This window comes from Suillus plorans (assembly GCF_016647745.1).
Source record: "Suillus plorans strain S12 chromosome Unknown HD556scaffold_60, whole genome shotgun sequence".
In the NCBI taxonomy this organism is placed as follows: Eukaryota; Fungi; Basidiomycota; class Agaricomycetes; order Boletales; family Suillaceae; genus Suillus; species Suillus plorans.
This window is the reverse complement of record NW_024537444.1, coordinates 91829-117265: the sequence shown is the minus strand read 5'-3', so window position 1 is coordinate 117265 and position 25437 is coordinate 91829. Positions and strand designations below refer to the sequence as shown.

The 25437-nt window shown below is 44.9% G+C and overlaps 7 protein-coding genes across 7 annotated transcripts; 3 read left to right on the top strand and 4 right to left on the bottom strand.

The window, feature by feature from the left end:
• Positions 1-24: 24 nt before the first annotated feature.
• HD556DRAFT_1311445 (uncharacterized protein) lies at positions 25-1591 on the top strand (the record flags this gene model as incomplete). Its single annotated transcript, XM_041300541.1, has 6 exons — positions 25-102; positions 153-246; positions 326-406; positions 653-721; positions 1068-1385; positions 1476-1591. 6 exons carry the CDS (start codon positions 25-27, stop codon positions 1589-1591), a joined length of 756 nt encoding a protein of 251 aa, XP_041156367.1.
• A 1127-nt stretch (positions 1592-2718) lies between these two features.
• On the top strand, positions 2719-3258 carry HD556DRAFT_1221496 (uncharacterized protein; the record flags this gene model as incomplete). Its single annotated transcript, XM_041296814.1, has 1 exon — positions 2719-3258. A coding segment is annotated over one exon (540 nt), but the record flags the coding sequence as incomplete, so codon positions are not given.
• A 3360-nt stretch (positions 3259-6618) lies between these two features.
• Positions 6619-7133, bottom strand: HD556DRAFT_1244079 (uncharacterized protein; the record flags this gene model as incomplete). The annotated part of the gene is made up of 2 exons (XM_041298416.1): positions 6619-6816; positions 6870-7133. 2 exons carry the CDS (start codon positions 7131-7133, stop codon positions 6619-6621), a joined length of 462 nt encoding a protein of 153 aa, XP_041156365.1.
• Positions 7134-10980: 3847 nt separating this feature from the next.
• HD556DRAFT_1433768 (uncharacterized protein) lies at positions 10981-14635 on the bottom strand (the record flags this gene model as incomplete). The annotated part of the gene is made up of 11 exons (XM_041305255.1): positions 10981-11315; positions 11366-12051; positions 12102-12252; positions 12290-12466; positions 12518-12918; positions 12968-13116; positions 13178-13340; positions 13393-13573; positions 13680-14001; positions 14053-14298; positions 14345-14635. The coding sequence occupies 11 exons, from the start codon at positions 14633-14635 to the stop codon at positions 10981-10983; spliced, it is 3102 nt and encodes a 1033-aa protein (XP_041156364.1).
• Positions 14636-16755: 2120 nt separating this feature from the next.
• Positions 16756-17465, top strand: HD556DRAFT_1447111 (uncharacterized protein; the record flags this gene model as incomplete). Its single annotated transcript, XM_041307202.1, has 3 exons — positions 16756-16835; positions 16886-17002; positions 17060-17465. The coding sequence occupies 3 exons, from the start codon at positions 16756-16758 to the stop codon at positions 17463-17465; spliced, it is 603 nt and encodes a 200-aa protein (XP_041156363.1).
• Positions 17466-17665: 200 nt separating this feature from the next.
• Positions 17666-22438, bottom strand: HD556DRAFT_1447110 (uncharacterized protein; the record flags this gene model as incomplete). The annotated part of the gene is made up of 15 exons (XM_041307201.1): positions 17666-18297; positions 18352-18594; positions 18657-19235; positions 19294-19406; positions 19456-19584; positions 19634-19911; positions 19984-20034; positions 20085-20478; positions 20995-21149; positions 21204-21395; positions 21443-21581; positions 21637-21799; positions 21877-21986; positions 22040-22168; positions 22221-22438. The coding sequence occupies 15 exons, from the start codon at positions 22436-22438 to the stop codon at positions 17666-17668; spliced, it is 3525 nt and encodes a 1174-aa protein (XP_041156362.1).
• A 592-nt stretch (positions 22439-23030) lies between these two features.
• Positions 23031-24781, bottom strand: HD556DRAFT_1433767 (XRN 5'-3' exonuclease N-terminus-domain-containing protein; the record flags this gene model as incomplete). The annotated part of the gene is made up of 9 exons (XM_041305254.1): positions 23031-23161; positions 23191-23323; positions 23374-23499; positions 23550-23577; positions 23600-23699; positions 23757-23870; positions 23927-24029; positions 24167-24303; positions 24736-24781. 9 exons carry the CDS (start codon positions 24779-24781, stop codon positions 23031-23033), a joined length of 918 nt encoding a protein of 305 aa, XP_041156361.1.
• Between the last annotated feature and the right edge of the window lie 656 nt (positions 24782-25437).

Genomic DNA, 25437 nt, shown 5'->3' with positions numbered 1-25437 from the left:
GAGGATATCGCTCACCATGCTACCATGTGGCCCACAGCAGCAGTCAAAGACCAAGGGAGCAGTACCACCCCCATAACTAGTATAGCTATCCTGCCAAACTATGTAAGTACTAGTTCTAGTGAATTTGGAATCACTGACTTGGAGTCTGGCAGAATTTGGAGAAAGCACTTGATACTATTGAGCACACCAACCCAAACCTCCCACTGGTACCAGATACACCAATCTCTTGCGTTGAACTGATCGGCTGTAGTTTATGCCACGCACCTCTGATAGATATAACTAGCAAAGTTAATGTTAGCCTTGACTCTACATACGCATCATGCAGCACTCTTTCCAAGCTTTCCCCACTGGTCAGATGTCATCTTACTCATAGCGCCTGACAGTGATACTCAATGTCCTATATGCAGTGCGTTTTTCTCATAATAATGCCAGTTGATGCTTGGTCTTGCCACAGGACAGAATGCATTTCATGGACATTGGAAGACACTGCTATGTCACATGAGGACTTGCTGCCTTCTTCGGTGTTTTACAGCAGCACATTTTTTTTCTTAGAAAGCCCATTGGCGAGTCACAAATTGACTGGCAACTTCATTGATCCATCCAATGGGAATGGTTCTCGACCTCAACTAACCCCATCAATGCACTTTCACAGATGGAACAAAGTTTGCTTGCGGTCTGGCAAGCTTTAACTGCATCTCGACACAAACACTTTTGTTTATTGGTGGGTATTTCACTCCTTATATGCGCATATGCTCACATGTTCTTCCCAACTTCTTTGGTTGCATTACCTCACCATACACAAATCCTCCAAATGCCAGCTCACTTCTCCTCTATTGCAATGTTCATCTTAAGTATAAGGGTTTGTCGCTACGTCGTCGACTGGTTTCAACTCTGAGGTAGGCTAGTATTTTTATTTTTAAACCACTCACTCATTCGTGTCACGTACATGTCATGATGTCTATCATCACTGGTGCTTGCCGCTGTGCTGCCTGCAGCACTACTGAGCCTGTTGGATCCAACAGGGCTCGAGGCCTGATATTCAACTTTGTTAACTAACTATCATTCAGAAGATGAGATGATTACAGAAGCGATTACTTCCTTGAAGGCAACATTAACTGGCAAGATGGATGAAAATATGTCATTTTTAGTGGCAATTTCAGCAACAAACACTCTTTTTGTGGACTGGATGACTGGCATCGCCATGGACACCAAAGCGGCTGCACAAAACGCAAATATGATGGTGCAAGAGGCAAAAAAGGCTGCAGAGGAAAACAAGGATGAAGTGCGGTCTCAGATACACGAACTTAAGGTCCAAATTCAGGAAGTGAATGATCAGATTAATGCGGGCAAGAGTATCTTGGGTAGGATCAAGGATATTTTACAGGGTATATGGCATAACTAGAGGAAAGGGCCAGACTTCGTCGGTAGGGACCTTGTTTTACATAATCCAATAACTTTTTGACTCAGATGGGCAGTGCACAGGGTGCATGAGGATGACTGGTTTGGTGTCCGGGTACTTTGGCAGCACCAGGTGCTACCCATGCACGAGCAGTGGCTGACATCTTTCCAAATTTCTGGTACTATCACCTGATCTGCAATGCAACTCAAAGCTCACAACTCTACATATATTTCATTTAGAACAACTGTATAACAAGTATTAGCATATGTTTAATAAGCCTGCCAAATTAAATATTCAAAATTGATACTATGAAACCTTCCCAAGATGAAACATTGTGCAAGTATACCCAAAATGAGTGATTTTTGGACACTAAAATCAAGATCCACCCAGATCTCATGAACCTATCAACATAGAAGCTTCAACACACTGGCATATAAAATATACCATTCTGAATCTACTCTAGGTGTTTCTATGTCAACATAACAATACCACAACATGTTATTCACATGAGTGCAGCATGACAGTCAGGATAAATCAGGAAATCACACTCTCAGTTTGATTGAGTCTCTGCTTTGTTTGCATTCAGTGCTATTGAATGCTTTACTACAAGTGCTGTTGGACTTTAAATACTCTTGTATATTGGCCAAGGTGCTGCATGTGACATAGTGTGATGAAATTGTACATTTCTATTGAGTTTTTGACACCCCAACTTCCAGTGCTGTTGCTGCAACAAGCTTACAATAAAATAAAATAATTCTTGTTGGGCCTAATGCACAGAGACCTAAGGTATGCACTAAAGTAGGTCCAATACAAATGTGTTGTTGTTGTGATGTTATTCAGTGATAAGTGGAAATTGTGCATTTCCTGTCTAATAATAGTATATACCAGTTCTTGGTTCTCTGAATTTCCTAGAGAACTGTCTTAAGGTTATGATACAAAACTCAGGGTAAATGTTCTAGAACACAAATCTCAGTCTATTGAACTCTGTAAGTACTAAAATATATATACCTAGAACACAACTAATAATATGTTAGTACAGTAATTATTCAGATCGAACCAATACTCACATCTTAGTCTATTGAACTGAGATGTTCACTTGATGCATTGTGTCTTATATACTATGTGCTGCTAATAGTAATGTACTGAGTCCATATGCACTTGTGTATGATTACTAATGTGTCCATTGTAAAGAGTAGATCCTGTGTGGTCAACCATGGTGCTCCCGCTTCACTGTTGTCATCAGCAAATTTGACCATATGTCGGGAATGCTGGCGGCCACCCAACTGGCACTTCCAAGTCCTTGAGGAACTGGGACATGCATGAATGCTCTCTGTTTGATTGGGATGCCAGACTGGAATCCGGAAATCAGGATATCTTCAGCAGTACATACCCTCGTCTGTGCTGATCCAGTTATGGGCGCCTTCTGCACCTTTGGAGAGCTCAATAACACATGTGTTTTACATTCACTTTATTTTGTCCTGTACGAGGACATGTCAAAAACTGTCTCCGATCATGTGACACAACATGGACCTGAGCTCACCCTCTTACAATGGCTCCCACCACTGCCCATCCATGGGGAGGACCCATGTAGTCCACACAGCACCAAAATTGAACCTACAGGTACAGTAAATCTGGCAACCATGATCCACTCGCAGTCCATGCGTAAAATGCCAGCAGAGAGCAATATGGATGTTGCCCTGTTCATTGATCTGGGCACTTCTCTCTCTGGTACCAACCCCGGGAGTGTGTGCCACATATTTTTTCCCTTTTTTGGTGGTCCCGATGATCGACTGGCGCTTGAGTTCATGATGCAGTTATGTACTAATCCCGGGATTAGTGTGACATTAGTTCGGATGTTGAACGGTGGTGCTGCATGTGTTGCGGCCCAATGGCCATCAATCGTATGCCCCGAACTGGAAGACAGTGATGAAACACGGGACACATGATACCATGGAATGCCTATTCAATCAGTATGTTGACTGCATGTGCTTCTCATCTTTTTTGCTGATGCAAGTCTTGTAGACTGTTGTTATGCCAAGTGTGTTGTATGGACAAATACGCTTCGCATCTGAGACAGCTAGTGATGTTCCAGCCCAGCTTAGGCTCAAAGCCACAGCTTATGCTTGGCTTTGAAGGGCTTAGCTCACAAAAATTCAGAGCCTAGGCCATGAGCCCAAGCCAGCCCAAAGCCGGGGCTTGGGCCCAACCAGGCCACGGCTTTTGGAAGCCAACAGATGCTCATTAGTGTAGGCTAGTAGTAACAAGCAACAGCGTGAATACGACATATCTAAATGTCCATCTCAACATCCGACACGTCCTCGGCATCATCACCCAAAAGCATCATGTCCCAAGCTTCTTCTCCATCCACAACATCACCAGTCTCTGCGTCCACTTCCGCTTCTTCATCATTGTCATCCAGGTAATCCAACTCAACAAGAGATGATGGTTGAGGCTCCCGGAACAGAAGATCATGTTGTAGCGCACATTTCACACACTGTAGTGCTTCAACAATGTCAGCCTTAAGCTGGTTGCGCCGTTTGGTGATGGTAATGCCACCTTGCGAGAATGCCCGCTCACTCGAGACCAACGATGACATTATGGACAGATAATCCTGTGTGAGTGAGGCCCAAACGGGGTACCTTTGTGCATTGATCTTAAGCAAGATTATCATTAGCGTGAAATTTTTGAGTAGTGAAAAAAATACATACACCCCACCATTGAATGGTGGACATGCCAGATGGTGGAGCCACTGTGTGCGAGGAATGATAGCTAGTTGAGAAGGGGTGAAAGGGGGTAGAAAGGGTGAAGTGGGGTAAAACTCAAATAGACCTCTGGACGCGAGTATATGATTTTGGCCCAAGGGGATTGCTACTGAGAACAATTCCTCTATGTAAAAAGTGGAGGGAAATCACTGAAACTAATAAGGGTGGTTGAGAATGGATGGAATGCGAAGGCTAGCACAATGCGATGCGAGCACGAGCGAGCCGCCGTTGACGCAGCGCAAAGCGAGGTTGAGCAGCCAAAGATATGTTAACGCGCAGTAATGCGTGGCCGTACAGAAAAGATATGTGGGTGCCACAAAGCGTTATGGCGAAGCGGCGAAGACGGCGGATTTGTAAGTAGCGCAACGGCTACTTGAAGCAAGGAACTGATGGAATAACGTGGCCGGTAGATAGATACGCACGGCGGTTGATGCAAAGTTTAGAATTTAGATTCGGACGGTAATACGTGCAAGTGGATGATAGATTCTATGTGGGAGCCAGAAAGATACATGAAATTCGTAAGTACCAGTATATATGAGAACGCGCTGAAGCACTATTCGGAGCCAAGTAGGTAGCAGTTGTAGGTAATAAGGGTCCATGATGAAAGTAATAGAGATATAAATGAATTAGCGTCGGAAATATGGTCAGTCTCTTTCAAAACAAGTGAAATACACACCAATAGACCAGCGGAGGACATAGATAGGACAGGATAAGGACACACAATGGAGCCAAGTAAAGGCTGTTATGGTCCGATACATGTGCGTGAGCTGCGGCCGTCGGCCGATAGTGGAAAAGATGCGTGCTGCGTTAGCGTTAGCACGCACAACGCGAGGACCTATGGGACGACACAAAAATAGCCTTTACAAGGCCACAAGGACTCTAAGTCCTACACCGCTTCAACTGTCTCAAGGTAGGCCAAGAATTCAGCCCTCCATGGTCTTGTTGGCTCACCAATTGAAGTAGGTACTGGGTTGGTTGACGAATCATCCTCAGAGTCACTAAGGACTTCGCAAATTAACTTTTTGAGGCTGTCAGCTCTGCTTTGCTTAGTTGCGAGCTGCAATGTTGATGACCTCGCTCAGTTCAACTCAAGATAATGGGCTTTAAACTAGTAGTAGCACATTCAGATTAACTTGACACTGACAAAAAAATATGACTTACCACTGTCTCCGCAGTAGAAAGCACGTCATCATGCAGATCCTCTGGCCAATGCTTCTTGAAATATGACATTTTCCTTGTGGGGTTGAGTCCTGAAGTGCAAATGTCAGACTCGCAGTTGTTTGTGAAAAAATAAACAACGTACACATTGACAATACATATGCAGCAGAGTGCATTGTCTTCTCGTAATACTCGTCCACTTTTGCTGCGGCATGTTTGAGTGTGGGAGTGAACTGCACATACTTTGGCCTTTCAGCACGCGATGACCAAGCCTTATGGAGAGTTTCGAGAGCCGGAATTGCCAAGTGTAAGGTTGAACCTCGTTCTGAAGAGAAAGCCTGTTGGGCCACATCAGTGTACTGTAAAACCTAGATAAGTAGTGACCTTCAAATAAATAGAAATTAATGTACTGAGAGAAGATCAGCAAACTGCCCGACATGCATCCATTCAACTTCTGACAGCTGCAGAAAGTTAATCTTTGCACGTCTAGCTAAATCACGCTCTTGACGACCCATCTCATATACAAAAGTGTCGACATGTTCCTTATTCATCTCCGCGTGGTTGAGCATAATATAAGTCGAGGACCACTGAACCTTCATGTCAATCAACAGCTGCGTCGGCTGGGACACGCCTCCCTTGGTTTGAACATTCCAGTACAGCTCCTTTCGCTTTGCTGACGAACATTCCTTGACGCAAATGCTATGAACAAGGCCGATTTCATCTTGATTGGATGGCTCATGAGCTTTTGGGTCGTGCGGGTTGTAATGAGGGGACTTGGTGTATGAGCTGATCAAGGTCTGTGTCGCAATATTGATAACATGAGCTAGGCAGCTATTGAGATTGTCACATGAGTGATTTAATGAAATAAGAAATGATTATAAACACGTACTTTATTTTCCACTGGCGCCAGGGAAACTCCTTGTCGTACTTAGCCTCATATAGCCTCACAAATTCCTGTAGGGTGGTGCCATTGTTTGCGGTGTTGTCGCAAGTGACATGTCCAAGCTAGAGTGATTCATAAGGCTACTAGATTTACTCACAATAAACCTGACTTACCTTGTGTGTGACACCAACATTATCGAGGATTTTAAACAAAGCTCCACCGAGACGCTTGCCTGTGTGGGCATTATTGACTTGAGTGAATCCGAGCAGTGCACTTTTGAGTTCCCATTGCATGGTAATCTTCTCTTCGATCCAATGTCCTGTGACAGCAAAGTAACCGTCAGTATTTTCGGCCTGCCATGCGTCACAAGTAGTATTGATGGCGCCCTTAACAGTCCCGCCCTACATTGGTCCACATTAGTTGAGTAGATAGTGCACAATATGATCAACTTTACTTACATTGAGTTTGCTCCTGAGCCCCATAAGATGAGTTTTAAATGTTCTCATTATCTCCGCATGAGTTGCCTTCCTGCCTGGAATTTTGATGCTGTTGGTTGTGCGAGCGGTGACATCGATCATGTCTTTGAACTTTGGATGCTCAAGTGCTTGAATTGGCTAGATAAAGAGACGTTCATTAGTTCAATTCAATAGGAAGAGTAATATAGTACCTGGTCTGTGGCCACGAGCCACTCGATTGCAGCCTGTTTGAACAACTTGTCCAAATATGAAACGACTCGTTCAGCAAGCTTCCGTTCCGTCAGATGCACATTAATGTTTTGCTGTGCCGCATTGTCCTTGCAGGCCTTGATGTTGCCAGGAAGGATTGACTCGAATGAATGTTCTTTGGCCCATTTTCGATATTTGCCAGAGAACTTTGCCTCAGCATGACGATGGAGGGTAGATATTTCGTTAACAAGAATACATGCTTTCATATTGAGCTTGCATCAGCATGTGACTATGACTACAAGTGAGCAGACTTACGGGCATGTTTTGCACTTCCTGTGCTTTTTCACCTTCCCATTGGCCCCTGCATGATCAAAGGTAGCACCAAAGAACACATCAATGTCAGCAGTTTTGGCTTCTCGCGTCGGCACTGGTTCCGTGAGAGATTGAACATCAATGTCGATTAGAATACCATCAGTGTCAACCAATTCTGGTTCAGGTGGAACAGCAGCTGATTTGCGCTGCTTTCGAGGCTTGGGATTAGTACGCACATTTTCATGCTTGTCATCACTAGATTCCCTGCTGTCAGAGTCTCCAGGGTGAACCCTTTTGCGGGTGTTGACAGCAGACGGCGCTGATGGTATGGGAGAGGTGGGTGGAGATTGTGTGATTTCGGTAGTGGATGAAGTGGAGGTATGTTCAGCAGCATGTTTGGCAGCCTCCGCAGCGTGGAACTCATTAATTGCCTTGGTTTGGGATGGCAGTGCTGCCTGCTCAGCATGCTGAAGAAGGGTGGCTGTAGGTTTCGTTTTGTGCACAGGATGTGCAACACGGTGCTCAGCATCTGTGTTTGTCATGGGTGGGTAGCAGGTAGGGATGTTAGAGGGACACATACCAACATAAATCGATTGAAAGATAGTACTGGGTGTGCAATCACGCAGACACTTGCGAAGGCGAAGCACAAAAGGCTTTAAATTCACTAAAAATATCAATTTGCGCAACTGAAACCTGGTAGAGTGAGTTATGTCAAACTTGCGAAGCACAGGACATAGTGCTGGCAGCTCACCATGGCTTTTCCGTAGCAACAGACAAGAGATAAGGCCTTGAAGGAGGATGAATTGCTGGATATGTTGGACAGTGTAGGACCATCTGAGTTGAAGCTGATAAAGGTGATGGAAGTCAGAAGCTTAGAAAGACAAAAATAGAGTCAGGAAATGTACCTCTGGTGAGTGCCACTGAACATGCCAAAGCCGCGGCTTAGGCCACCAGCTCAGGCTTTTCGAAACTCAAGCCCAGGCCCAAGCCTTCCTCAGGCCATGACTTAGGCCTGGGCTGGGCCCGGCGTATTTGGGCCCAGCTTGGGCCGGCCCAGGGCCTCAAGCCAAGCCATGCACATCACTACACCCGCATGTTATACCCACTTACATGGTATCTACTACAGTTTGTGACTCGCTTTTGTCAATATCAGTATAGCGGCTCTTTCATAGCCTGCTGTTGCCTCCTTCAGAGTATTTTTGAAAGCACTAAGAAGCCCAGCCAAATCTGACATGTTTCCATTAATCAAAACATACCAACATATTGATTAAAACATAAGAAATGTGCAAGATATTTGAAATAACATAAGTACAAGACAAAATATATGTGACAAAAATAACATAGGCACAAAGGATAAAATAACATAATGAACATCAGAGCATCAGGGACCCTCAATGAATTCCTCTTCATTGATAATAACAAGCTGGAGGCCCTGGAAACATACACACACATCAGTGAACCGGTGAAGGTTTTAGAAAGGTATATATGACGATATATAGTACATAATCACAAGAACCAGCATAATTCTGCTATCGAGCATCACATTGTTATATTTGACCTTGTAGAGGAAAGGACATTTCCTGATTGTGTTACGAAGGATTATGATTCGGAAAAGGTCCTGGTGTCACTCACACTCAAACTTGGAGGAATTTGTGATGTGCTTCCACTATTAACACTGTTACGGTTCTTAGGCTTACCCTTCACCTCTTCACCTCTTCACCACTTCACTTGTCACATTTCACCTTTTCACTTATTCACAGAACTTCACAGAACATTCTACCTAATTCCCACGCCACATTATCATACGACTCTTACTACGATTATTCCCATTGGACGATCACCATTCAGACTCCTATTACATATTGGAGCTCCGCTTCAACATCATGCTTATATACCTGTAGATACCATGTATGTTTCCCTAACTTGACTTTAGCAATCTACCTTGTAAACCTACGGCTAGTAGTAAAGGGGGTTCATTGTTAAAGCGTAACAAACACCACCTTCTTGAAATGGTTGACTGTCATCTAGTGTATGCCAATCTTCCATGTAAGAACGAGCGCCTGTATCTTCTAGGTGATGCAAATGTGCTCATCGAGCAAGTGGGCCCAAATTTGTGTCCTGCTTCAGCTAGTATCAACTCCTTATTGGAATGGTTGATTTTCCTCAGGTGTGTGTCAATTTTTCATGCAAGAATGAAAGCTGGTATCTTCCAGACGACGTGAATGTATTTATCGAGCAAGCAAGCTGGAAATACAGACCACAATGGCGAAACTAAACATGAAAGTGAGCACCGTCCCAAAAACAACCATGTGTTAACTGATCAGCGACAATGCATGAATTTTCTGTAAATATAACGGTCAAGCTGGGTGAACCATAACCGTCATGTTGGAAGTGATTTCTGTAACTTGAAAGTTAAGCAGGAAAGTGAGCACCTTCCGAAGAACAACAATGCATTCATGAAGTGAGCGACAATAAATAGGTATCCCGCTTTGAATTTTGACGCTATCTGTTTGAAATGCTTGGTGTTCGTAAATCATAGGACAACTGTCCGTGTAACACTGAAAAAAGTGCCTTCCAGAGGGTGACAATATGTTCATCACACAAGCAACAATTAACTCATATTCTCCTTGAAATTTTGAGCCACCGTCTTTAGACATCAAATTTTGGTTAGTCTTTTCTTAGATTATCTAATCACCGTCTGCTTTGTGCACCAGCTGAGGTGTGTTCACAGAGCGGGCGATAATCAATTTATGTCCTCCTTCGACTCTCCACATGACCTTCCATGAGTTTCCAATGACTGACAGCTTTAAGTCCACTTGTCCTGCATCCCAAGAATCTGTAGCTCTGCACCAATGTTGCAACTTCATGATTCACCATCTTAGCTCAGGGCTTGATAACAGTGGGTCATGGCTTGCCTTGATATCTCACTTACCATTTGATAGACATCTTAGTATATATTACATATGGATCACTGCAATTGGGTATCTCTGCACCGTGCTGCAGGATTTTTGCACGTGTGTATTCGTGACCCCGGTAACATAATTCCTCCGATGAACAACAAAGTCACCGTTTGGCGCAGTTATGTGTTTGTTACAGGCTGTTGGCACAAAGCTAAAAAATATAGAGACCGTGCAGCCTGCGTTCTTTCATCTAGATGCATCTTATCAAACTCAACCTGAAAGATCCGTGCACCAGGATTTAAATGATGGCTTGGGGATTGTTCCCATGCGTGACAGCCCGTTTGCACGAAACTGAACAGTTATAGGGACAGCGCAGCCTGCGCTCTATCATCTAGATGCAGCTTATCCAACTCAGACTGAGGGATCCACGCACCAGGACTTGAATGATAGCCCAGGGATTACTCGCATGCAATATTTACACATGGCAGAGATCACTCTAATTATTCAGTTGCACATAACATTAATTTTATCAACATCATTAAACCATCACATTGATTAGCAAACAACAGATCTAATATGAAACACAGTAATATCTAGGGTGAATCAAACGCAGCGTCATCACGTTGTGCTTTCTGCCCACCCCTAGTTGTAGTATTAGACCTAGTAAAGTGGCAACTACCAGCTTTCAAATTGTCATGATTCACGGCAATTACCAGTTGCACACTTTGACCTAATCTATGGCTCTTGCCACCCTGCCGCCCACTGCTGGTTCATGCCAGTCAAAAATATTATAATGGGTATTAATGGGTATTCACATTGAAAATCATATTTAAATGTAGGTTCGACATTAAAATTTTATTCATGATGACTAATTAAACAAATATGATATGCCCCTAGATACCTACCCCTCGTCGTCATCAAAATTAACCTCATCCCCAGCAAAATATTCAGCCAACTCATCCGTAGCAGCTGTGATGTCTGCGGCAGCTCCATTGGTCCAGAGAAAAGTGAAACGAGACAGTAGTGCATGCTGAACTGCAGCCTGCCTGTGAGCATATGCGATGGCGCCAGCCACGATCTGTGTGTCCTTGTGTGACAGGTCAGTGATAGATTGCCACTGTTCTGCACGCCATGCGAGAAATTGTCGTGTTCGCCGCATTTCCTCCTTGAGGAGTAACACCTCTTCACTCCACCGTTGCGCACGGGCACAAGACTTAGCCCATTCTACACGCAACACTACAGTAAAGGTCAGAATAGAGAGTCGCTACATGTATTAATGCACTCACCATCATTCAGACCTGCATCACTTTCATGATCGCGAACGCCCGAAACGGACCAAATCCACGACGTCGTCTGATACCCCTGCCCTAATCCGCACGATGTGTCTCTCCTTCCGCGCATTCCTGTAGTACTCCTCACACCCGACACTGTGTCGACAGGTGCCACGATGTCCTTTGCCTCTAGGGATTGAAATTCCCTGTCCAACTTGCTGATCCCAACCAGTTCTAGCGATGCTGACCGAGCGACACGGTATTTTTCTGCGGCAGCATTGATTTTGCTGTTCAACCGAGTGAGAGAGGAATTTGCGCGAGTGTTGGCTTGTTGTCTGCGTAAATCGAGATTGCAGTGCTTGACAAAATGGGATTTAGTATGTAGTTGCCTGCACAACTTATCGAGTGAATCGCGACACTGTCCCTTGCGCAACTCAGCCTCGATGTGAGCAATATTGTTGGTACATAGTAAGTCTCGATCACTTGGAGGGAGTGTTGACGGCAGCCAGAGCGATTCATCCTCGACTTCCTCAGATGAGTTCATGTCTTGCTCTTCAATCCAGCCTTCGACGCCTACCATATATACCCGCTGTATGACGCGGAAGCGGGCTAGCTGTTGTTGTAGCGTGATCCGACGTTGGTTAAGTTCAGTGTGCCCATTCGCACTGAGAGATCTTGTGAGATCATATTTGATTCGTTGCCTGGAAATGATCAGAAGAGTGTCTCAGAATATTGCAGAAGTAGAACTTACTGTGCATCTTCCAGAACCAGGCCCATATTGATGAAAGAACTAGGAGTAACTTCGTGCGGAAGTTGACGCCCGTTACTGATAGAAATCTTCTCATCGTCCGTAAGATTAGCACATATTTGTGCTTCTGAAAGGCCTGTTGAACCATAGTCAGCTTCAACAAAAAATTCCAAAGTACAGATAGACCTTACTAATCTTGATGTGCACGTATGGATTCGGACTTGATTTGTCGCGTTCCCAAGCCTCGATCATTGCAGTCCATTCTCCTCGATGTGCATCGTCAATCACTAAATTAAAGTCACGCAAAAACGATTGGTGACGACCCTGTTCCTTGACAGCATTTAGCAGTTTTTTCCGTAGTGAGAGTCCTGTAAATTGAATGAGTTGTTGTATGGGCGGGAGCAGACAAAAAATCGTACCTAGTCCAGCATACTTGCGCCAGTTGTGATGTCCAAAATGGTCATCGAGGACATCGTGTTGATAACCGGTGCCCATTTCCTTCGTGCTGTTGGCAACACAATTCATCTCTGCCCAGTTGCGTTCGATTCCCTCGCCATCAGTCCGTCCTACGCCTGGCATGAGGTTCAAGGAATGCGGAATCGCACATTTTTCCTCATGCGCAGGGCAGTGAAACTTCGGGATTCCAAACATAAATGCCACGAGGGCGACAGCTGCTGGCATCCGAAGGTGTTCAGGGAGCTCATTCATTCTCTTCATGAGATTGAGCTTCCACTGGCAAGCGATGTCATAAGATATGACAACAGTGAGGAGGAGGAGAGGCATGATGGATGAGAAGAAGATGAAATCCATATTAGCATATCTAAGTTCATCGTTAGACAGTTGAATACACATAATTTAAACGAAGATACCTTTCGCCCTTTTGAAGGTCTCCAACTCCTTGAGGTCGAACAAGTTCATGGTGTGCACAAAGACATAAGCCGACACCAGTCAATTGCAACCCATTCGAGTACTTGGATTCAGCGTGTGCCAATGTCTTGAAACCCGAACAAGTGCTAATCTAATAGGTAGGTCTCCGGTAAGTTTTGTGCAATACGAGTGAAAATTTTAAAAAAACCTACATCGGCTTGGCTTGCATTCTTGAGTATGTGTTCTGTGTAAAATTTGTCAGGAACGAAGTATGCAAGACCTGTGTGTAGCCCAGGATCGGCAATGCTAGAAGCTCGATTCCTATTCTTGAGGCGGAAGTTGGCATCCATAGCGATAATCAAATAGTAAAGAAATCTATGAGGAAGGGGACATTTAATAAATGCAGCGGATTAAAAAAAAAGCCTACTTCATTGATCCCTCCACTTTGTCCCAGTCCTCCGGCAGGTTTATGCCAGGTTGCGGACAAGCAGGACACTTGATGGCTAATGCACCAGGCTCAGTATCGTAGATACCACCAGTTATATTACCACGGCCAGCTCGCTTCATTAGTTTGATATGGCGAAATTGACGAACCATTCTCATAAATTCTTTATACCGAGACTGTGACTGCAGTCAACATTTGCGAGGCATCGGCCATGTGATAACATACCTTAGGTACATTCAAACCCGTGTTGTCAGTGAGTCATTCGAGACTAGTGTAGAACTCGTAGCCAGATAATTTGCTTGACCATGCCAAAATGAGAAAGAACTCCAGAACCTGTCTTGTGCAGGCACTCTGAGGAAAATGTGGTGTGGCCGGATACCATTTGCAACGTAACAATTGCTGGCGATGAGAAACTCGTTGATGGCACCCACAGAAATCGATGTTTACTCGGTGGATTGCGTTGGTGTGAATCATGACAAAAGAAATATGCCCTCTTTGCGGACGCAAACATGGCATTCCTTCGTGTCCTAGTTGAACCCTAAGGCCCATGTCGGCCAAGGAACTATGCTCAAAATAAGTCCCATTCCATTTCTGCGCATCATCAAAAAACTGGTAATGCAACCAGAACTTCGAAAAACTCACATAAATTATATGTAAAGGATGACGTGCATGCTTTAATAAACAACAAGACTTGCACAAAATTTCTGGTCCATAGCAATCTTCACAGTGGTACAGGCGTTCTTGTACAATATTATTATTGATATCGCTGCATGAGCATGGTGTCGTTGTTAAGCTACCGCGGCCCTCCAGACGTAGCTCTTTGAGGAGATATTCTTCACAGAATCCGACACGCTCATTGACGCCCATCCATTCATGCAAAGGTGCATCCTATAAAGAGTTGAGTTTGCAAAGTAAAAGTCTGTTGGAATCTCACCGAGTTTGCATAGCGTTTTGCTGGTACCTTGACCACCATGACAGGTTGGGGCTCAATCTCGTCGTCGAATACAAAGTCATCGCCAAGGGTTGGCTCCCAATTGTCCATTTGCAGGGGCTCAAGTTGGTCTTCCAGCCCATCACCCGCCTTGAATTTTGTCGGGGAGCAAGGTATGGTGATTTGTCTGCGGCCACCGGCTGACACTGCTATCATCCTGGCATAGGCTGTTGTTGCATAGTCGTCTGAGTTGGATTCATCGCGGTACACCACATATTTTCTTTTCCTTGACATGAGTAAGGCTCGTTTCAGAAAAAATAATACTAGAGCTTACCAGTAGACACTCGCTCCCGCGAGCAAGTTCCCTCCTCCCTTGAGTTGTAGCACTTCAAGAAAGAAGCCTGTACAAAAGAGGGTATCCGACGATCAGTTTGGTAGATAGGTAAATATATCAGGACGTACCTGGTCGATTCATCGCCTGCTCGGCTCCTCGCGTATATTCACCCAAGTCACACTAAACCCTGTTAAAATAGTTTAAAGCCCATAATCAAATAGTTGAACTTGAACCAAACCAAATTCAAACCCTCAGACATGTCCACCGCTACTATGCCTCCACCCTCGCCTGAGATGTCTACCGCACATACGGCTCCACCCTCACCTGACAGCAATACTCTGCACAACGTCGGGGATGTCTTCCAGAGTGGACACACAGACATTGCACTTCAAAGTATCTGTGGTCCGTGTGGTAGTCGAGTAGCTCGAATTTGCATGCCTGCCTGCTGTGGTGAGATTGATCATCATTGACAGAATCCAGCACTCACCCACTTGTTAGTCAAGCTTGTAGCGATTGCCGTTATAGAGTTATTAGTTAGCGACCCGGCGAAGAATGAAATGTTCCGCACCATGCTCCGTGAAGTCATTGTGGAAGAAGCAGAGCAGGACTACCAGACACGACTTCAAGCATATGAGGCAGCCGTGGCCACAGTTTCGAGTAACGCCGCTCCCACCGAAGGCACTGACACCACGACGGTCATCAATTCCGAGTGATCATGTACGTCCAATCTTCTTAAATATGTTGAAACGATGGTTGAATATTCTGTTCTTCAAGTTCAGTGTTTAGTACTCGAAACGTGGAGTTAGTAGTAGTTACACTTTGCCATGTATCTCGCATTTACATAATGAATATTGTCTGTGACATTTTGTCAGTGCTCGTTCAACAGAAATTAAGATTTCTTAGGTGTCTCACCGACAGCCTCTGCCGGAGTAGTGTCCCAGCGAGAACGTCGCTTTTTCAGCGCAGATGCTTCCAAAGCTTCTTTCGACCATTTGTTTTTATCAGTTTTATTAGGGTCAACATTCTCATCCGCAGGCTCAGGAACGTCCCATCTCCGTTTGTGTTTGGTCCCAGAAGTAGCTTCACGAGAGTTCGTGAGCTCCCTTGCAGATTATAAACCTTCATTGTACGACAATGCTGGAGATTGGTATTGATTTGCAATGAGTTCCAACACATTGTGAATGTTCAATGCAATGAACAGACTTACTAGGCAGGTACTTGTTGTTTACATAATCTCATATGTTGAAGTGCAGTGAGATGGCATATGACATAGTATGTTTCATGTTCAAGCTCAGCGTTTGTGAAAACGAACGACACGAATTTTATTTACCTTCTTTATCTGAAATTGGACAGTGCTTCGGATCTGTAAGAGTGTGCGGTTGATCCGAGATCAACTCCAACATCATCATCATGATTGCCAGTGTACGTACTAGCAAATCCTCGACAGTGATCTCAGTCTCACTGCATTGAAGTTAGCAGTTGTACCAGCAGCAAACCATTAAGATAACAGAATACAGTGACCTGGTATGTAGCTCGTTACTATTAATTCATTGATGTGCCTATTGTGTTGATGGATGTACTATGATCGGACTTGCGCGCTGACTCGGACTCCAAGTTTACCATAGTAGTTATGGTCCTACCACCAAATCAATATCACTGAAACACGGATTAATCTAGCATCCTGCTATCAAATCATCAAGTTTACAGAATACACAGTCACATAGTATGTAAGTCTTTAATTGATTTGCGCATTCGCAATTGTGTTGGTGCGCTGAGCTTAGACTTGCCTGGTAAGTTATGGTCCTACCATCGAATCACGATGACTGAAACATAGGTCTATGTAGCTCAATTAGCTTCTTCACCGTGTATTGAACAACATGGACTTGAGACCTTGAAGCGGGCATCTTTGGTGAGTGATATGATTCACTGGCATTATTTCCCTTGATTGACCTTGCATTTACATTCAGTTCATGAATACTACTATCTACATCGCCCCTCATCGCAGATCATCGATTTATGGTAATAAAATACCTTATATAAAGGTGCTCTTTTCGTTTCGTTCCACCCACGATCTTTCCTCATGGTTCGCCCCACTATTCACCACACTGTTGGAGCCAAACAGCAGGCCGCGCGCGAGAAACGCAGGAGACATTATGAAAAGTAAGTTTGATCTTTATTGTTGCCTCTCCTCCTGCAACTGAAGTGTTTAGACACCGAGACATCATTTTATTGAGACGTCGTCTCTGCTGCACAAACAGCACACCCTCCGTCACAGCTGAGTCTAATCCAAATGACCTGTTGGATGACGAGGTTGACTTCGAGGCAATGTGTGTTTTCTTTTCAACAGTAATTAAATTGCATCCTTAACGATCGATCGACTATAGCGTTACTTTATCTGACTGTTTGAGGCTCGTACACGATGCGAAGAATAAAGTCCTGCAAATCGTTCCTTCTGTGGTACCCACAGTATACGTCGAGGATGTCCTTCGAAAATATGCGATGTCATTGCGCACCAGTGTCGCCGGGGATATTGAGATATTCGGGGATGCAGTCAAGCACGTTGAGCCCTATTTGATCTGGGCACAGCAGGGGCAGGATAAGATTTTTGACATGTGTGGCGTATGTGATGAATGGCGCGCTGCTGACGAGGTTTCTCGCTTCATCGGGCATCTGGTAGCTATGTTAGAGGATCTTTACAGACTAGCTGTTTGGGGTGACCTCGACGAAGCCTACTTACTTGGGGAAACCATGTACCAGAAAGTCTTGGGACTGGAGGCTCCTGGAGTCTAACTCGGACATACTGCTTTTAGAATACATTATACCATTGTTGCCGTGATCTACTAGCGAGTGCAGGAGAAAGTCAGATTCATTAAGTGCGTGTTGTATTGACTTGATGTAAGATACAAAAGTAGTCCAACGTAACATGTATTCAAGCGAGCAAAAAATTCGATGTGTAGCCTAGCGATTCATCAATCTGTGAGTTGGTACTATTACTGCCGATTACGTGTCCTCTTCGATGATGGTGTGTTGGCCTGAGTATCAGAACGGCCCCGTTTCTTGTTCCCACCGGAAACCATAGACTTCGACGCAGAACGACTTGCTATGAGTCGGTCCAAAACCCACATGACGTCGTCTACAGCCTCCTGCCAGCGTGAGTCTTTTCCATCAGTGTTGTCTGCCCACCACTTCAATGTAGCCACGACTGAGAGCATGCCGTTTGCACCTGGTTTATTCAGGCGGTCCCAACTGCCGTCATCTGTATGAGGGAGAATTGCACATGTCGTAAGTGTTGGCGCCTGACAGCTTCTCCACTCCGGTTGAAGCGCTAGCCACCAAGACCACCATTGTGTGATGAATGAGGCGAGATTAGGTATGGTTGGTTTCCCTTTACGTCCACGGGAAATCCACCAGTGGACTTCGACTGGACGATGTTCGCATCCCAAGGCGGCTTTCTCATTCGTGAAGCTTGATGCATCCTCAAGGCGCACCAGCTTGTCAAACAACTGTATCAGCTGAGGAGAAGTTGGGGTGGGGTACATCAACTGCCGGAGCGGATTGCTGAACCATGGTGGGCTGGATGTCAGTGTAGATAAACTGAGTGATATGTTGCCACCAGGAGAGGCTGTATGTAAACGTGAGTGACTTATAGCACACATGAGAAGCGCCAATTACATACCGTCTGTAACCCGATTTGAGTTAACCACGTGTTTGTCAAGAGTCGTGTTAAGAGGGTTGTCATGATTATCCTCGGCCCCTTCCATGTCTCGTTCGGCAGAAGGTGTCTCATCCATGTCGTGATTATCGATAGGCTTAGGGAGTTGGTTAGCAGCCATGACAGGGTCGTCTCTGATATGTGGATCAATGAGATTGTCGTCAAAAGGTGCAGCAGGCGGCTCAATTATGGCGGCAGATGTGATTCCTAAGGAGATATTAGTGTAGTACAACAGATAGAGCTGGAAGGACAATCAGTGGTTATCTTACCATTGATAACGGAGCTGTCTTCATTGAGTTGGTCAATTTCCTCTGTGTTATCCGGCACTTCAGACACACGAGACGACACTTTGGACAAACGATCCGGTACTTTGGACAAACGATCCGGTACTTCAGATGCAGGAGACGGCACGTTGACCAGGCGATCCTTCTTCCTTGCTTCGAGGTGTTGGAGAGCTAATTTCTGGTGGTGTGGATTAAAGATTGTGACACCATGATTTCCCTTGGGTGGTGAAAATGGAAGTACCCATCTGGAACCCTGACGTTCATCTTCACTATCGGTGGAGCTTGATGAAGTTGAAGACGAGGAAGATGAAGACAAGCCGGAGGATGGGGAAGATGATTCCGAAGACGATTCGTCCGCCTCAGAAGCCTCAGAAGGCTTGCGTTGAGAAGCACGTCGCTGTTTTGTACCTTGCTGCTTTGATTTCTTCTTGGGTCTATATTTGGCTGTTGCCAATTCGGTTGCTTCGCGTTCTTCTTCGGCGTCAGATTGGTCGCCTTCCTGCGAAATAGAGAACAAGCCATCTAAATCGTCCTGGAGGCGACGGGAATCGCAGTCCTGCTTGGCTGATCACGGTGTTCATTATAAAGTTATAAAGTTAAGTGATAGAAATTAAGAATGTACTATATGCATGTGATAGGTATTCTTGAAATGATTTCGTGACCATTTTGAACTTGGTCTTATCTCGAGTTTGCCAATTGCGTGGTGCGAGACCTAAGTCAATGCCCTCATGCATACTGTAAGCGTGATGTTAGTTTTGTATCGGAACGACATTGAAAAACACACCTAATGACGGTAATTTTCCCTTGCTTCCGAGGTTCAGGTCCACCGACTAAAAGGGAGACATGCATGCCAAGGATTTCGGCCATACCAGCGAGAACCGGCCCAGCAAACGTTGCGAGGTTATCCAGAGCCCTGAATTAGTTATTAATACAGATACAAATGAAAGATTTTGAACGCTTACGCTTGTCTATTGATGGGAGATGTGGAAGGAGGAGCTGCAAGGCGATCATTCCATTCTTTCACTGCAGCTTCACCTTCGGCTTGTGCTGTATCTTTCCAATGCTTCTGATCTTCTTTGGACAGTTTCTTGAAATGTTTGCGAGTGATCCTATCACGAAAGGTCGCCATCTTCTTGCTAGGTAGCCCAGCCTTACGCCACTTTTTGAGAAAGTGGGACTTGATTTCAGTCTCGAAGTGATCTTTTGACCATCGCTGGTGGGCTTGCAAGGCCTTCGGCTTCTTTTTTCATACTCCAGAGAGCTGGCTGAGAAGTCGAGTCCATTCGTTGTTCTCTGGCTTGCCGCGGCATACGATCAACTTGTTTGGGGACTTAGCACGATATTCTAGCCAGCTCTTGATCGCCTACTTGAGTGTTGAGAGATGTATCAATAAATACATGTAAAAACGCCTACCTTCTGCATCGCAAGAACTTTTTGCGATTTTTGCGTCAGTTCGATTGGGGAAAGTGACTCATCTGACTCCATTTGCAAAGGATTGTTTTCCAAAGGCTCGTCCGATATCTTCATTTTCCAGTGATAATGTTTGAAATATTCTTCCACGACCTCGTATACATAGTCGGTTGCTTGTGATTTGCCTCGATTGACGCGTTCGTGGTAAGTGGCCAGATGGCTGTTGAGAAACGCTAGGCGTGAATTTTTGGCCCAGTGACGAAACAGTTTGTCGACGTAGGCGTTGGGATCATCATTATTGGTCCCAGGAGCTGGGGTGGGGGGAGTCGGATCTGGGTTGGGCAATGGGTTGGGGGACAACACCACAGGTGTGTTGTCCAGCGCCGGACTGGTTGTTCTATGGGTAATATAGTGAGTCCCAACTATCAAAAGTAAAAAACAGCTCACTCCATCGTCACGGTTGTGCAATGTCGAATACAGTGAAGAATGAAAGTGTGGTCAGCGTCCAGGTTCTAGTACGTACATGCAGCAAACTGATCAGATATGATATATTTGTAATGTGTATATATAATATATATCTGTATTATATGAATATTCCAGGGGATATTGGGGGTGCATATTTCAATGGGCGATTGCATGCCTACAAGCAAGGCCTTAGCCACGAGTGGTACATGCCAGCGTTGTAGGTCAAATTGTGCAGCTGGTAATTGCCATCATAAGTGTCTACACCAAAACTGGCAATGGCCATATATATTAGGTCTAATACTACAACTAAGGCTGCTCTGCCTTGCGAGAGCGTTGACAGACATATTGGCCTTCATTGCATTGCTAAGTTCACCTCAGCGATTCCTCCCAAAAACTTTTCTGAAAATGGAATTCTAGCAAGGCTTGGTTTGGAGGGAAAATTACGCACCTAGTCCACCATTTGAGAAGTTGCTGTACCCTGCGCTGCGCTTCTCGACCAGGGGCCCTTTCGAAAAAGTCAACGATGGTCTGCCAGAATTGTTGGTAGTCGAAGTCGCCATCCATGGACCACCAGGAGGTAACTGAAGAAAGTGCGAATCGCGCCTGCGAGTATATAGTGAAGATATATCATAAAATAGACTGAACAATACAACTTACTTGACATGTGATATATGCGATCGAGCGAGGAGTGACTTTCTCCAAATGAATGATTTGTGCTACGTGTTTTTTGACCTTGATTTCAGATAAAGACTTCTTAGCCCGTCGGTTGTTGCTGATGACATCCGTGCCGTCACTGTCACCTTTGACGTCTTTTGCTGAGGAAGGAGACATGAACACAGCCTTGTAGGCCTGAAACACCAGTCAGTTTGCTGTCAGGCTGCTCCGGTACGACAAACCTGAATGAGAATCTTGCCCTTGAAAAGGCCCTCCTCAAGATCGTCCAGATTGGAAGTGTACTTATCATACAAGTAAGTGGGAAAGGATAGATCTGTGACGATATACCCATCTGAGCGATTTCGGATGCCTGCCCTTACTCTGGTGAACTATGAGCATTGTCTCTCAGGCTCGGGATATCAAAGCCACTACTTACTCTGGGTTATTCCAGTCAAGCTCTGCCAGACAGAGCAGCCTGCCACACACATCATGGGTGAATCCACAGGAATGCTTATTGTCTTGGTCAACGGGGGAATCCGGCTTAAATTCACGGTTGATCCATTCCGAAACGAGAGTCTTCAGTTTCGAAGTGTCATCTCCTCGAGCGCCATCAGCCCCCTGTCGAAGCTAGACAAAGACTCAGCCGTGACATAACCATTAATATCATTAAACAAACCATCTTTTAACATGTGCATGTACTCCTCGTACTCCATCTCTGAACCCTTCTTGTAGAACAATGGCAGCGTTTTGGTAAGGGTAGTATAACCTATTTGAAGTTGATCCTGTCTACGTAACCACGTTAATGAGTAATATACCCGATCCAAGAGCGAAATACTTACTTGATGGTAGTCTCCTGGTCTTCGATCTCATATCTTCTGTCGTTTTCGGCGACGAGGTCCTCAATACTATTGAACAGGGTGACAACACGCCTGATTGCTCTTCCTTTAGCAACATACCAGATTGTTTGCCTAACAGATGGTGAGCAATGCAACTGAATACTGCGTGCGATAGCAGCCACACCTTTGCTTGACTGTGTGGCCTGACTCCAGGGCCTCCAGCTTCTCCTCCAATTGAGCGATTTTCTGTCTCTGCAGAGCTTGCACATGTGCCGCTACTGCTTGAGATTGTTGCGGCTGAGTGTCGCCTCGGTCCTGCTGATTCTCAGCGTGCGGGGTGCTGCCTTCGCCGTCGACATACGATGTGTCATCCTTGTCCTGCTGGCCCTCGACATGCAACATAACAGCAGGAACTCGAATAGGTTAGCGAATGACTGAAACAGTCCCTGAGGGATGAAGATAAAGTGAGAGCGAGGAATAAAACTAACCCGAGCCAGCTCACATTTTATATGTTAGCCAAGGCCAGTCCTAGTTGCCTAATAAGAATACTGGGAACTAGTAAATCACGCTAGCACAAGCGATTAAGTCGCTTGAACAATTTGATACCTGTTTAGGAAAATGGTTAACGTTAGCAAAATAAAGTTGGATGAAAAGTTGCTAACAGCGTGGCAAATATGTACAGTGCTTGCACTGCAACTGGAGCGACCTCAAGAGACTGAGCATTACGCGGCGCTCTGAGATCAATAGAGTCGGCCTTGGCAGCAAAAGCATTATCTGCACGTTGAGGAAGAGATGATAATGATGTAGTGGATGCAGTCAGACCAAGTTGTGCAGACAGAACGGTGAACTGAATATCACCTGTGGTGTTCTCTCCAGACTCAGACTTTTCAATCTTATGATGTTTCGCCTCTTGGTCTTGGCGTTGCTCAGCTGAGATATGGTAAGTTTCTAAGGCGTGGACGGATCACATCATAGATACTCACTCTCTTGTCGCTTACAGAAAATCAATAGCCTGTTCCAAATCAAAAGGGAAGGGTGTATTGTTCACATTCAACTCAGATTCCAGATACTTGTGCAGAATGGCGATATCGAGGAAAATGAACGGTTTTATTCCGGTGGAGGAGGCTTTTTAATATCTGATTTCAGTGCTGTACATTGAGCGGCATAGTGACCTTCTTGGCCACATATTCGGCACCCAGAACCTTTGTCCTGCACAAACACATCTTCCCGAAGCACTCGGAAATATGGTTCATGGGTTGCAAGGGCGAGCATGATGAAATCAGCATCCTGAACATACGGTCAATAACATAGAACATGATAGCAGGAAATCAACCCACCAAGCCATAAATTACATGTCGAGTATTAGGCTCATGACCAGGATTTGTGCACTGTCTGCATATGAAGTCCATAATCTTATGCTCTCCTTCTCCAGGCACACTTGCATCCGAGATAATGACTTGCAGCTATACCAGAAATGAGTCAGGAGGATCCCTAGGAAACGTTCACTACGTACATCTCTCCACCCTGGATCAGTATTCATTCTCCACAACCCAGTATTGTAACGGTGCTGTTAAAAGGTTCATAAACGGCGTACCGGGTGTGATAGTGTTAGAGTCCCAAGATTTCTTGTTTTTCTCATCATCAGTAATAATTTTACCCATAGCTGCAATGATGAAATTGGTCAGAAATACAGCATAGATTGGCTCTGAGAACGATGTACCTTCCCACTCAGCGACAGCAAGTTTATGAGCTTCCACCTTGTCTTTTGCTACTTGAGCAGTCCTGAACCATCTACCTCGCTGTTCATTCATCTTGGCACGAGGTGCAATGCCATCTAATTCCACTCTGCAGTAAGTTCGTGGTATGAGACAACATAAATGTAAAGCGCACCAATGGCCATGAAAAGAAGTTTGCGCGGCTGCACCATGTTAACCACTCTGTTAGTGTATTTGAAGATTTCAAGCATCATTTCCTCCGCCGTTTCTGGAGCCAGCTGCGGAAGACAAGTCAGGGAGTAAAGCAAATTTATAGAACGAAGTATACGTACTTTGCCCTTGGGATGAGTACAAGGATGAACCTTTGTGCATACGAATGGTCCGCATGAAAAACATATTTACTACTATCACTCACGATACCGTTCATATCCAGGTATAAGTTGTCGAATTTCTCGCCATTGGGGTTAGGTTGTGTGATGTCAACAGGAAGTTTGATAGGATCTCCAACTGCATCGAGAATTTCCTCCTCCTCAGCATCAATGACAGATGATACTGGTAGTTGTTAGCCAAGCAAATACCAGTTAAGCACCGGTTTCTCACCAATCTTCGGATATTTCTTGCTCAACCAATGGAACAGTGCGGGAATGCCCTATAAACAAGGTCAATGAAAGCCCGATTCACATTTTTTTGGATTCGTGTTCACACAGCCTTACACCATGGAGGTTGAAATCACAATGAAGAGTAGTCGGTCATGCTGAAGACGTGCCTTGGAAAAGCCACATCAAGCCATAAGAAAAAACGTCCAGTGCACCGTGGTCCCTCCATGCCATCAACAGCGAAAGCATCAAGTATCAAGCTCAAGGGTCAGTCCGCTGTGTTGAAGACATGACTCAAAGACTTCGCTCTTTGTTAAGACGTCACTGATGAAGAATGCATTTTGTAGGGATGGGATCTGACGTGTCGCTTGTGTGGAGAGTAACTGACCCATAGCAGGGGTTAGGTGTGTGACAGCAACTTTGCTGTCATCCATTCATTCTGCAAGACAGCCGGGTGTGCCGATGTCTTCTGCGGTGGGTACATGAAGCTCTGCACCCAAGAAGAGGTGCGTGAAAACTGTAACATTATCCCCATTGACAGTAGGGAGGTCGTGTGACGAAGATGTTGTGATTGGAAGTTAAGCTAGTTGTTCACATAAAATTATCTTGTGGCTGATTATGATAGAAAGCGGTCAATTTGATTATATACAGGTACAAAAATCAAACATCAGTGAGTATTATGGTTAGCTTTGTATATATCTATCAATCTATCATGAGTGCGCAGCTTGTACTGCTGCCACTGCGTCGATAATTCTGGGTTGGGTAGAATGAAGTCTCGAATGTATTTCTGTAGCAATGTATGCTTAGCTTTGAAATTAGTTACCCCAAAATCAATGGTCACTGCAAACTGCCCGCCCGCTAGCTCCATTAGAACACACTCCACGGTCGCTGTAGCTGTGCAATACAAGCTGTCAAGTTCTGTGATGAAAGGCACATAGCCGAGTTTCAGAATCACATTGAGAAGAATGGTTTCTATCACAGGATGTTCAAATGCGAACAATTTGTCGTGTTGGAGGTCAGATGAATTCCCGAATATGTACTTTAAGGGGAATGAAGGGTCATCAATGAGGTCTTTTATCCCATCAATCTG